We start from the raw sequence: 11,420 nt of genomic DNA, 5'->3' as shown, positions 1-11,420 counted from the left end.
TAAAATATGAGAAACTACAGAAACTATACAAACACATTAAAACTGAATAACATATTTTTGAATGGTCAGTGGATCATTGGAGAAACATACTATCAACAGAGACTGAGAATGAAATTAAATATCTGGGAATAAGCCTAAGCATGAAGAACTACAATGAAAACTATTAAATAATAAAGACATAGGAGAAGACACTAGAATATGGAAAAGTTTCCCATGTTCATAGATCTATAGAATTTATATTGTGGAAATGACTTTATTACTAAAATGATCTACATCTTTAATGTAATCCACATCATTCCAATGACATTCTTCACTGATATAAATAATCCTAAAATTCATATGGAATAACAAAACTCTAAATATCCAGAGTAATCCTGAGTAAATTGAGCAATTCCGGAGGTATCATAATACCTGATTTTAGATTATACTATAGAGTCATAGTTACAAAAAAGAACATAAACCAATGGAATTGTCCCCAAATTAGCAAGACTCAGAATTGGGCCCAAATAGTTATAGACATCTCATTTTCAATTAAGATACATAAGTTGGAGAAAAGAAATTCTCTTCAACAAATTCTGGGAAAACTGGAAACCCACATTCAGAAGATTGAACATGAATACCTATTTCTCATCTTATATAAAGTCAATACAAAATACATCCAACAAAGTATACCACCAAACACTTTAAAAGTAGTATAGAAAAATGGGCAAAGAATTTCAAGATAAAGTCATAGGCACAACATTCTGTATAGGACTCCAGTGGCTCGTGAAATAATAGAGAAAAACAAATAACAATTTTTAAACATGCAAAATTTCCCAATTTATAAAGCTCATGATCAAAAAATACCTTCTTTCTTGATATTCGTTTTTGTGATTGTTATTTCCCATCACTGTTAACTCTTCACAAACTGTAACTTATTGGACAGTTCATGCTTTGAATATGCAAACATTAAGAAGCTTGGAACCTGTAGAATAAAATGTGCAAGCAAGAGTTAGTTTCCTAAGGTAAAGAAAACCACTTGGAAATGGGTCTGTATAGAACATCTTGGATATTTCTGGTTCTTTTGATGTCTGTCTTACTTGAAAAGCTTAAGTTCTCATTTGTTGATGTTGTTAAGTCATGCCTATATTTCTATAGGCTTCATTCTACACCAGCTGGAGATTTATTTCAGATTACACGGTACCAAGATACCTTACAAATGCCATATAATTGTGTGTGGGATAACTCTCACAGAATGATAAACCTAGCCCTCTTAAAAGGAGACTTGAATCTCCTAGTTTTAGTAGAGAATACTAAATCAATTCATTTTTCTTAAGCATTTCAGAAAAATTGCAAGTGAGCCAGTAAATCTATTCTCATTTCAGAAATTTAGAAAAAACAAACAACACAGCTACAAAATAGAACTGAATACAGAAACGGAAAACAATTTGTGCAAGGCTCAGGCACAATATTGTTAAGGAAAGACTGGTTCCCAGTTGTAAGCTTATGATTTTCTAACTTTGACAGGCTCTGCTACCCCTCTAAAAAACGAAAGAGGGAAATAGGGGCTATCTATCAACGACCAGGGGAGAATAGCTGTACACAAAGGGATTGGAAATGGCTCCCTCCTGCAGCTTTGGGAATCAAGCATAATGGTAAACTCAGCCTGCAAGGCTCAAGGCTAGAGCGTCCAGGACTTGGAAACAAGATCTGTGAAGATCATTCCAGAGACAAGGGCTCCTCAAAGCTCCTGTGGTCTCATAGGGAGCAACACCGATGGATCAAGGAGTCAGTTAACTGACTCTTAGAGGAAAAAGAGATTTTCAGTAAAAAGGGTTTTTATTGAAGTCGCTGAATTTTCCTTTCTTTCCCTGTTCCAGCTTTTGGCCAGAGTGCGCACAGCAAGCTTTGGTTCTGAATCTGCACCACTCAATTTAGAAACTGTCTGCTGCCACTTGTTAGGGGAATTGTTACTTCAGGGAAGCCAGAATCTCAAGTCCCTGTCCTTTCTGCCTGACAGCCGCGACTGCCACACACACCACACACGCGAAAATAAGAAGCTGAGTCCTGGGATTTTTCTCAGCTCCGTTGAGGTGGGAGATTCTATCTCCAGCCCTTCTCCCGCCAGCCGGGGAGTCCTGATTGCACCTGGTCCTTATGGATCGCGCAACCGGACGGCAGCTCCATCGCCTGTTGCTGGCCATCTCCACCCCGCCTCTTTCCTTTCCCCTGTGGGTTTGGTGAACCTGGGGTTGGGGAGCGGTGTCTGTAATCCCGTGGATCTGTCTTGGGTGGATCATCTCTTGCGGATCAGGGGAGCAGAGAGCAGGGGGGAGAGGTTCCTTGGAGAGAAAGGAGGTAGGGGTGGTTCAAGGCTACAGAATACGCACTTGGGGGGCGTCAAGGGGAATGGAGCCCGTGACTGCAGGCAGCGATGGAGACCTGCGATGTTGAGCCCTGCTGCTTAGGGTCCGGGTGAGCGGGCTTCCAAGTCTAGGGGAAAAGGGGACGTTTCCCTGGTCACAGAAACTTCCCACCCAGATCCCTCCCCGGCAGGGCCAGAGCTTGGTAGGCACTGCACCTGTTTCCTTTCCTTTACGGCAGGGCTTTGCCTCTGGCCACTCCCCAACCCCCCACCGTCGGGTCCTCACCCGCCCACCCAGCTGCTCAGTGCGGCGCAGTGCGGTCGCCCAGCGCGCACCGCCAGCCCAGAGGTCGGCGGCAGCAAAGCTGAGCAGCGCCACCCTCCTAGCCACTCCGACTCCTCCAGCAGTTCAGGCTGCCCTTCCATGCGCTGCTGGCTAGCTCTGACCCAACAGAACAAGACTTGCTTTGGGGACCCCCTCCTCATGGCTCTCCTTGGTGGTGATCTGGAATCATCGATTTGACCGGCTGCACACTTCCTGCTACATCTCAGCGCAGCTCCAGGGCCCTCCCAGTAAGTTCTGATTTGTTTTCTGGGAAAGCTAACCTCCCCAAAGAAGCTGGGGTCTTGTCCTGTGAGGAGGGTTCAGAGGAAGTGTACATGAGCTAAACCCCTCACCATTTCTGTTGGGGTGGAAGGTGGGAGGGAAAGAAGGAGTTATACTAGTCCCATTTTCTACTTTTGCTAGAATGTTTTTTCCTACTGAAAATTCTTGATTATCCTTTGATCTTTCATCACTCTTTCCACACAGTTATTCTCCTTGTTTCTGACTACTGACTAGGCTTTAAGAATTAAATACCTGTCTGGTGTGCAAGGTCATGTTCAATTCTCTAAACAGTTCAAGGGCAAATACATTTATCTAAGTATGTACTGGTTTTCCACCAAAGGATTCACACACTACTAGGAGCATGTGATGATCTGGAAGGTGACACAGAGTGCTTTAGACTGCTTGCAATAATTATACAGCATTCTTAACTCATTGAAATAGGCAGTACTGCTTTCAGAGAAAGGACAGGAACTAGAGTGCATGAAAGAGATTTGTTGATGGGATCCAGAAAGACCTAGTGTTCTCTTTACACAAATAATCATGTCTCCAAGGCAAGATTTTGAAAGGTCCATCTCAACACATCTAGGACTATCTGGTGAAGGAAACTGGAAGGAGTTTGGCAGGATATCTAGGATTTGTTTGGTCCCCCTGAGGAAAAAATTCCTGGAAGTTATGCTTGGTAAGATGTGGACCTGTAGAAAGATGAATCCAGGACAATGCTACAGCTGACAGAAGTGCTGCAGATTCTTGGGTGTAACCATTCAACTGCATACTCACTCAGTTGAGGTACCTTGAATCTTAAACAAAACAAAACAAACTTGAACATGTTTTCTTTTCAACAAAGAAATGTTTCTGCAACAAAATCTCTGGGATTCATTTGCTTAGAATATCTGTACAATTGCATGCTTCTTAGATGTCTTGGATAGCAGATGTTCCATTTATGCTTTATTTCAAATAAAAGTTTGTTCTTTGTTTATGATTTAACTTTTGTACTTTGGAGCATTTAATGTGGCAACTTTTTCTCTGTGCTCTTTATTTCCCCTTCCACTTTTCCAGAAGTGTTGTTATGAATGATACGTTCTTTCTTGGATTTGGGTAATACTGTTGTCCTGCCTAAAAACCAGCCATATGCTTAAGGACAGTTAACAGTGTCCATATGCTACTAGCTGATTGATCAGTAAACCTTTCTTCAGACAAACTGTAAAGAAAAGGTCTATGAAAGAAAGAAATCAGAACTGAAACAAAAGAGCAAAATAATCCCAAAAAATCAAATATATCTTTTTCCAACATTCTTAAATTACATATTATTCTGAATTTAGTCTGTTACAATCTCCAAATTTTAGAGTCTTGTTAATTCAGTTAATTATATGTCCAGTCTCATTGTGCTTGGTAAATTTAGTTTCTTTCTCAGTGTAAAGGAAATGCTACAGCTTGTCATGCATACACACACACACACACACACACACACACACACACACACACACACATATGCATACACACATGCATATACATATATTATTTCATGACTTAGGTAGGTTGTTTCTATTCTCTGAGTAATTAAAGAATGGAGAAAATGAAAAAGAGGACCTGGTCTTGGAATAAATTATTTGAAATCTGTGCAGAAGGAACTAGAGTTTTCTGGGAAACTCTTAGGCCTTTCTGGGTAGGGCTTGTGGGAGGGTGTGGCAACTGGTTGTATGACAGGGAGGGAGGAGGGAGGGAAAGAATAGAGAGGTAAAAAGAAGATGAGACATAGAGAGAAATAAACACCTTAGCAAAGTTTCTTTATGCTGTATTTGGACTGACATTGTAAAAGATTTTGATCAGAAACAAACTTAAGAAAGTCTTAGGGCAATTTTCTTGTAGAAACAGATATCTTTGCAAGAACAAGAAAATAAACATGAAGATGTCATGCCAGAGCAAGGAGTTCTCAGTTGGCAGTTACAGAAGATATCTGGTGAAGGACAGGATCAAAATTATATTTTGCACTGAACAGCTGACAGCTGGCATCAATTGTCAGTAAATTGTGCTTAGTTTAGCTTCCTTTTTTAAAAAAACTATTTCATATCTTTGATGTACTAGTTAATGTGCTGTGGATTAAATAATCAATGAAGAAGATCTGGTTTCTGCCTTCAAAGAGATTGCTTGTTGGGTGGACATAAGGAAACACTCATGATGTCTATGTATGTGTAGTAGTAGAAGTTAGCATTTCAGCACAGGGAAGGCAGCAAGTCATGAGAATGGAAGAGGTATTGCTGAGATTAGGAGCAGTTCAGTTTGGAAGTGAAGATGGGTATTAGAATGTGAAGAGAAGTGAGAGCAGTAGGTAGGGATGGTGTCCAGCTGTAGATGTCATACTAAGCAGCTGGGATTTTCTTTTACAGTCCTGTGTGGGTGCAGGCCCCTTCATGGGAGAATAAAGTAATCAAAATGCACTTGGAGCAACCCATGAAATGTGAAATGCACCCATCAGATGCAAAGAACTGAATACACCAGTACAGATACTGGGGCTACTCAGGGATCAGCAAGAACAGGGAGTTATTCCTACCTCCAACTGAAGAGAGGTGGAGGTGGGGGGGGGGGGTGCGGGGAAGGCGGGAGATCAAACAGGTAGTATGACCAAGATCCAGAAACCAAGGCCATCTGGAAAAACAGAATTATAAAGAATTATAATGGATCTGTCCTATGGAAAAGAGAGCCTTGGAGGACCAATGAGTCATTTCTCCAAATAAGGGAGAGAGAAAGGAGGTCAGAAACTTGTTCCTACTTCTTGCCTCCTTAGTGACTTATCTCTATCAGGAACCCTGACTTAGAACTCTGCATGTGCCCTCTGTGAAACTCAGTTCTCCTGTGGTATAAAAGAGAGGTCAGGGAAAGGTGGTGGGTGGGGCTGGGTGCACACAGATACAGCCAAGCAGTGCCACTGGGCTCAAAACCTATTTCTGAATTCAGAGCAGCAACCTTTGTCACAGTGTGATAAATTACTAGTAGGATTTTGTTTCTTAATGTTCTTTATACTAAACAAATGCATCTTACAATAAAAGCTAATATGTTATATTATTTGAAGCAATCTGGACTGTTTAGGGAAACCATATGATCACAAGGGAACTCTGTCCAGTAAATGTAACAGCCTTAGAATAGGAGTACTACTTTACTGTCTGATACCCATTGCAAATCCTCACTCATACATAGACTCTGAAAGCCTTGCCAAATACATATTTGAATAAGTGTAAGCATCATATACGTCCTAAATACCAGTTTATCTGTTAAATACATGGATTTCTGAGTAAAAACAAAAGAGGAAGGGAAATGTCTTATAAGACTATTTCAGTTATTATGGTAGGAAATAGAAAGGAATAAGCTACTATAGTAAAAAATGATTAGAAGAGACAAGTGGAGGAGAGGAGTAGGCAACCAGGCTAAGGGGTCTTTTAAGTATGAGGACTGGAGGAAATAAGAAAATCTATAATTGCTATGTCTCTTTTGATCATTTGGTATTTGTGCCAATGGGAATTGTGTTCATTAAAATTTGTCACATGGATGGAGGAAAAAGTATTGGGGTTAGGAATTCTAAGTAAAGTGTTCAACATTTTAAATTTAAGAGCTAGAGAGAAGTGGGATTTATATTTGAGGATATTTTTTATATAATTACACTGTAAGATTCTTTTCTATACAGGCTCACTTTCCCCCCATTGTTGTTATCAGGTATTAACTTAGGGCCTTACATTTGGGGCACTTTACCACCTGAGCCATATTCCTATCCCTTTTAATTTATTTTACATTGTTTTTGTTGTTCTGTTTCTGAGGCTTGAACTCCGTACCTGGGCTCTATCCCTGAGCTTTTATGCTCAAGGCTAGTACTCTACCACTTGAACAACACCCTCACTTCTGGTTACTTTTTGGCTTGTTTTCATAGCTAACTGGGGAAAAGAGTCTCATGGATGTTTTTGTCCAGGCTGGCTTTGAACTACTATCCTCAGATCTCAACCTCCTGAATAGCTAGGATTACAGGCGTAAGCCACCAGCACCTGCCTTTATTTTACTTTCTAAATAAGTTTTCATGTTTTTCCCTAGGCTGGTCTTGGAATATGATCTTTCCCAGGAATATGATCTTTCCCACTTAAGCTCCCATGTATCTGAGATTACTGGTGCACACTGGCACACATGGCTTTTTGGTTGAAATGGGGTCTCACCAACTTTTTCCCAGGGCAGGCCTCAGAAGGCAATCTTACTGAACTCTTCTAGGATTACAGGTAAACATCACCAAACCTAGTTGTAGAACACAAACTGACCAATGCACAAGAAAATATAGCCATGCAACAGAGTCTATTTTGAATTAGCTTTGATTAGTATTTCTAAAATTTGGCACCAGGCTCAGAAGTTAATTTTGTCCCTTTAGTTTCATAGATTGATTTTATATATTTAGTTATAAGTTCAAAGCAGTTAAAAGTTAAACTTCATTGAAAATTAATTTGGTGAGTTTGTAGCAGGTATAAAATGGATGGTTTTCAATGTTTATCCCACTTAAAATGAAAGGTAGCATTCCCAGATCTGTTTCTTGGTTGTAGAAAAGAAACTTGCCTCATGGCACCATTGTATACATATTAAAGGCATGATTTACCTGAACTAGAGTAATTAAGGAACACGTTTTATTAGGATAAAGCACTGTGCCATTCTGGAGGTCAGAGGAAGCTAACTAGAGCCTTAACCCAAAACTACAATAGTTCCTTTGGGATATTTTGTTGCTTCCCTCTGTTTTCCTTATTTCCTATGTCTTGTTCTCTTTCTTTGAGGAGATATGCTTTATTAGTGTGTACAGTACAGAGTGCAAGTTTCGATTATGGTAGTTCTATGTGTATCATGTGCATTAATCATACCCACCCCCTCTAGGCTCTAGGCCCTACATTTTTTCCTGCCATTTTTTTCCTGCCATTATGACCGCTTCTTGTACTACCTGTAGGCCAAGTGGAGTCCTGCTGAAAATGGGCCCAATAGATGACGAGGTGGAAGAGAATCAGACAGCAGAAGAGGTGAAGATAGAGCTGTATGGGCCAGGGCACACCACTCCTAAAGGAGACCTGGCCCCTGACCCTGAGCCCCAGCTCATAGACAGCACCAAATTACTGGAGGTGCGGGTTGTCCTCATCCTGGCCTATTGCTCCATCATCATACTTGGAGTAGTTGGTAACTCTTTGGTGATCCACGTGGTGATCAAATTCAAGAGCATGCGTACAGTAACTAACTTCTTCATTGCCAATCTTGCTGTGGCAGATCTTTTGGTGAACACACTGTGCCTGCCATTCACACTCACCTACACCTTGATGGGGGAGTGGAAAATGGGTCCTGTTCTGTGCCACCTGGTACCCTATGCCCAGGGACTGGCTGTACAAGTGTCCACTATCACCTTGACAGTAATTGCCCTTGATCGGCATCGGTGTATTGTGTACCACCTGGAAAGCAAGATCTCCAAACGCATCAGCTTCTTGATTATTGGTATGGCCTGGGGTACCAGTGCCCTGCTGGCGAGTCCTCTGGCCATCTTTAGGGAGTATTCATTGATTGAGATTATTCCAGACTTTGAGATTGTGGCCTGTACTGAGAAATGGCCTGGTGAGGAGAAGAGCATGTATAGTACTATTTATAGTCTTTCCTCCTTGCTAATCCTGTACCTTTTGCCTCTGGGCATCATATCTTTCTCTTACACTCGGATCTGGAGTAAGCTGAAGAACCACATCAGCCCTGGAGCTGCAAGTGACCACTACCATCAGCGAAGACAAAAAACAACTAAGATGCTGGTGTGTGTGGTGGTGGTATTTGCGGTCAGCTGGCTGCCCCTCCATGCCTTTCAGCTTGCTGTGGACATTGACAACCAGGTCCTGGACCTGAAGGAGTACAAACTCATCTTCACTGTGTTCCACATCATTGCCATGTGCTCTACTTTCGCCAATCCCCTTCTGTACGGCTGGATGAATAGCAACTACCGGAAGGCTTTCCTTTCAGCCTTCCGCTGTGAGCAGAGATTGGATGCCATTCACTCAGAGGTATCTGTGACTTTCAAGGCTAAGAAGAACCTAGAAGTCAAAAAGAACAACGGGCCTACTGACTCCTTCTCAGAGGCTACCAATGTCTAAGGAAACAGGTTGGAAATATAGAGCGAATTCTGACCAGAGCTGTTGATCTGGTTGAAGCATCTGCTTGGGGTTGCATGTCCATTTCCCATTTTAAGTACTGAAGAGAATCTGCATGGAAGTATTTGTGATTGGTGTATTCTCTGGAAAGCTGGCTAGCAGAGTCTAGGTGAAAGTACTCACATTCAAAGATAAGTCCACAAAAGGTTGCTCAGATGATAGGTTAAATAATGAGCAAAAGTAGTGAGAAATACTACTATTGTTTGACTGTGCCAAGAATTAGTGAAATTGAACAATGAATGTGAATTTTCAACATGGCTAGAATAGTAGTAAGCTGGTTGACTTTCTCATCCCCTCAGGACCTGCCTGGGATGTTGTGTACTTTCTTGTTCCTCTAAGGAGTACTTGGCCATAGTGTATGGTCCATGTTTAGTCTTCACATAGATGAAATCCAAAGGAGAACACTATAGGTAAACATTGCTAACTGACTGAATGACTTCATGATGAGTTCAAAGGGATAAACTGAAATATGCTAGATGATAAATACTTTCATCATGATGGAGAGAATTCTGAATACTCAGTGGTCAGTTGTTTTTACAAATAAAATACACATTTGGAGAAATAGTTTAGAAATTGGAACCAAAGGCTGAAACTCTCAGACTTACAAGATGTGTAAATCATTATTTAATCTCTCATTTAAGTCATTCCTACATATAAAAATACTGTAAACAGTGTCTTATGCCCGTAATCCTAGCTGCTTAGGAGACTGAGATCTGAAGGTCATGGTTTGAAGCCAGCTTGGGCAGAAAATTCCTTGAGTCTCTTTTCTCCAAGTAACTATCCAGGCTGAAGTGGTAGAGTGCTAGTTTTGAGCAATCAAGCTCAAAATAGTGCATAAGCTCTGAGTTTAAGCCTCAGGACTGGCATAAAAATTGTTTAGCTAACAAATAAGTAAACAGTTTACTATTTTACATGATTGTAAGTTGGTGTAATTTTTCAGGCTATGTAATTTCAGTTGTTCTTGTGTTGAAGAGAAGCTTGCACTAATAACAAAATCAGATTAGATTTTTTTTTTGCCATTTCATAGTTATGAGCAATTCTTATACCAGGATGTAGTTCTAATATCCTTACAGAATACTCTAGTGTTTTTTCCTTTAGAAATTATTTTCCCTAGACCCAATTCATTGTAAATAAAATATAATTTTATTTAAATGGACCTATGTGTAAAGAAATACTAAGAAACCATTAGAAATGTTCCATTTAAACCAATATTAAGGCCATTTAACCTTTCAAAACTATTCTTCTATACTTTTGACTAACATGAATACATAAGAAAACTATGCCAATAAGTGGTAGAATGTATATGCGAAGGTAGTTTTCACTGATGTTATGAATACAGTTTTTAATTTCAATAGCGCAAACCAAAGATTGATTTCTTATTATTCAAGAAAAATAAATGGGATGTTAAAATAGTTGCACTTATTTGGATGCTATACAAGAAGTGTCAAAGTAGTTCTATTTTTGTAAATATAGCAGAATTTGTGAATATAGTTCTTCCATTTTATGTAAATTCAACATGAGTATTACATTTTGTTATATTATTAATCATATGGATATATTTAAATTTCATATTGTGTCTTTTATTAAATTCCTTCCATGAAAGAAATTAAGACTGGTTTTGAAATAAACTACATTTGTGGAATAGTGAAAAAAGGGAAATAATAGAATCAGATTAGTAGGGAAACGAAGAAGAAGACCTCAGCAAACAATTATACACACACATGAACACACATATATATGTCTTTGAAATATCATATTATTGAAGAACACATTTTTCTCTTTGATTCAGCATAATTGTTTAAGGAGAAGCTTTGCTCATTTTATATAGAAGTTACTTTAAGATGTTAATAGAAAATTGTCACAAAATTTTCTCCCCTGGAAGAATTGCTAGTCTGTGAGAACGGTGTATAGTACTTTGTGTCCTGCTGTGATAGTAAATTATTAATGTTGAGTTTATGATTCAATTAATATTATTTCTGGTCCAACTAAATGATCCAACTAACTATGTCAATGCATCTATTAAATATCTTTTCATGTAGTGATTTAATTATTGGAATAAAAATGTTTTCTGAATCAGAAAATTGTGTGGAACTTTAGTCATGTCATAGCTTTTCTATCCTGTACTTCCAGCTGTCGATGGATCTACTTATTACTGTTATTACTGTCAACACTGTATCAAGCTTAATACTTTCTTTATACCATATCTTCTTTTATGTTTAGCTCTGAACTTGTATCTCTACCTGCCAATGGAAGGAGTTGGAATGAGTTCCATCCATTCCTC

General features: G+C 39.5%; 1 protein-coding gene across 1 annotated transcript; it reads left to right on the top strand.

The window, feature by feature from the left end:
• Positions 1-2,732: 2,732 nt before the first annotated feature.
• On the top strand, positions 2,733-11,146 carry Npy2r (neuropeptide Y receptor Y2). Its single transcript, XM_070013152.1, has 2 exons — positions 2,733-2,917; positions 7,912-11,146. The coding sequence occupies exon 2, from the start codon at positions 7,934-7,936 to the stop codon at positions 9,080-9,082; it is 1,149 nt and encodes a 382-aa protein (XP_069869253.1). The 5' UTR covers positions 2,733-2,917; positions 7,912-7,933; the 3' UTR covers positions 9,083-11,146.
• Positions 11,147-11,420: the final 274 nt, after the last annotated feature.

Source organism: Dipodomys merriami, unplaced genomic scaffold (genome assembly GCF_024711535.1).
Source record: "Dipodomys merriami isolate MVZ:Mamm:240054 unplaced genomic scaffold, mDipMer1.0.p SCAF_9, whole genome shotgun sequence".
Lineage (NCBI taxonomy): Eukaryota > Metazoa > Chordata > Mammalia > Rodentia > Heteromyidae > Dipodomys > Dipodomys merriami.
Note: the sequence above shows the minus strand (reverse complement) of the source record. Positions and strands in the feature narration are given on the sequence as shown.